A 1615-nucleotide genomic window follows, 5' to 3' on the forward strand; every position below is an offset into this window, starting at 1 on the left:
AGTAAAATGAGTAAATAAATTATACATTCATGCAGTAAAAATAATGAACCATCTACACACAGTAACATAGCTGAAGAAGCAAGTCTCAGAAGAATTATTTGATTTACATACAGTTCAACTTTCATTTATAAAGACTTCAAAAATATGCAAAACCAAACAACATCATTCGGAGATGAAAACCTATGTGATAAAACCATAAAGAAAAACAAGGGGGTTTTAAACACAAAATATTAGAATAGTAGTTATCAACAAGGTGGTAGGAAGGAGATGAGATGTGGAGGGGTGCATAAGGACTTCAGAGGATGACATTCTATTTCTCACATGGGGTGGGGAGTACGTGTGTATTTGCTGCATTGCTGCCATATTTTATACATATTACCTAATTTTTTTTGCAGCCACTTAATATTTAATAAAAGTCTTAAAACTTTGTAGGAAATATATCTACTCTTACTTGGGACATTAATGTTCCTGTATAGCATATTCACCACTAATGCCAGGTAAGTGAATTTCATTATTTTTCACTAGCTTTTGCTAAAATCTACTTATGACTTAGAAAAGTAGCTCCTAAATCTAAAAGCAAGTCACTTTGGTGTTGTATCGTTTCTTAGTGATTCACTTTATTTATACCTCATGATTTTTGTTTGTATGAAATATAGAATAATAAATAAAAAATATTTTAAAGGATGACCTACAAATAAAAAGATCTAATGGGATCATACGCATTATTTTAATCCGTGTGAAATATAGTACCAAGTGTATTTTGTTAAAAAGAGAAAATTATAAAGTTAAAATCATAGATTAATTTGGCTTTTTTTCCCTACAAATCTCTAAAATACCCACGTGTGCTAAAAAATTAAAATATCCTATCTTCTCACATTTGCTGTGTGTGTCTACTCTATACTATAAGTCAGTGACCCGAGGGAAATCGTGAGTATATAGTTTACTGTCATGCCCCAGCAGAGGATCTGATACAGAGTAGCCACTTGAACATCATTTACTAAATGAATAGCTTTGAAGATTAGTTTCAAGACAAAAATTCTACAAAGTAATTATTTCATGAATAATAAAATTTATAAGAGAAAACTATTTTGACCTACCTGTAATGACACCACTTTTCCTTTCAGATTTTCTGCCTTTTCCTTCCACTCAGCCATAAGCTGTTTTTGCTTTTCTAGTTCAGCAGAATACACAGCTTTCTCCTCTGAAGACCAAGAAAGTTACATTAGTATTTTGCAATTATGTGATAAAACTAGAATTTTAAACCACTTGAAATTTTAATAATTCAACAAAACTAGTTCAAATGTCTCAATGAGAAAATTATATGTACCTTAGTGATAATGTTAAGTAATGAGATCACTGTTTGCTCTGCATAAACCCTTTTCCATGTTGTTTATCCTGCAGATTCTTCTCTCCTTTCATAACTCTACTCAAGTATTTCCCCTTTGGCAAACATTTTCTCTCTAGCCTCAGTACCATACTAGTTTGTATACATGCCTGCTCTTGTAATTATATTACACTACAGAAATCTAGAAACCTTATATTCAAAATTCATGATTTCAAACACATGCATAATCCTGAAGGGACACACAGGTACAAATTTAAAGTTACTTCCTTA

At 31.3% G+C, this 1615-nt stretch overlaps 1 protein-coding gene across 1 annotated transcript in view; it reads right to left on the reverse strand.

Annotated features, from left to right (window-relative positions):
* Positions 1-36: 36 nt before the first annotated feature.
* Positions 37-1615, reverse strand: part of LOC103581875 (thyroid receptor-interacting protein 11-like) — a gene marked incomplete at its 5' end in the record, with an annotated part of 24870 nt that continues 23291 nt past the window's right edge. Inside the window, 2 exons of the mRNA XM_008563602.1 lie at positions 37-180; positions 1098-1201. Of these exons, the coding sequence (XP_008561824.1) occupies positions 163-180; positions 1098-1201 (122 nt within the window). The remainder of the gene's footprint in view (positions 181-1097; positions 1202-1615) is intronic.

Source organism: Galeopterus variegatus, unplaced genomic scaffold (genome assembly GCF_000696425.1).
Source record: "Galeopterus variegatus unplaced genomic scaffold, G_variegatus-3.0.2 Scaffold14162, whole genome shotgun sequence".
Classification (NCBI taxonomy): Eukaryota; Metazoa; Chordata; class Mammalia; order Dermoptera; family Cynocephalidae; genus Galeopterus; species Galeopterus variegatus.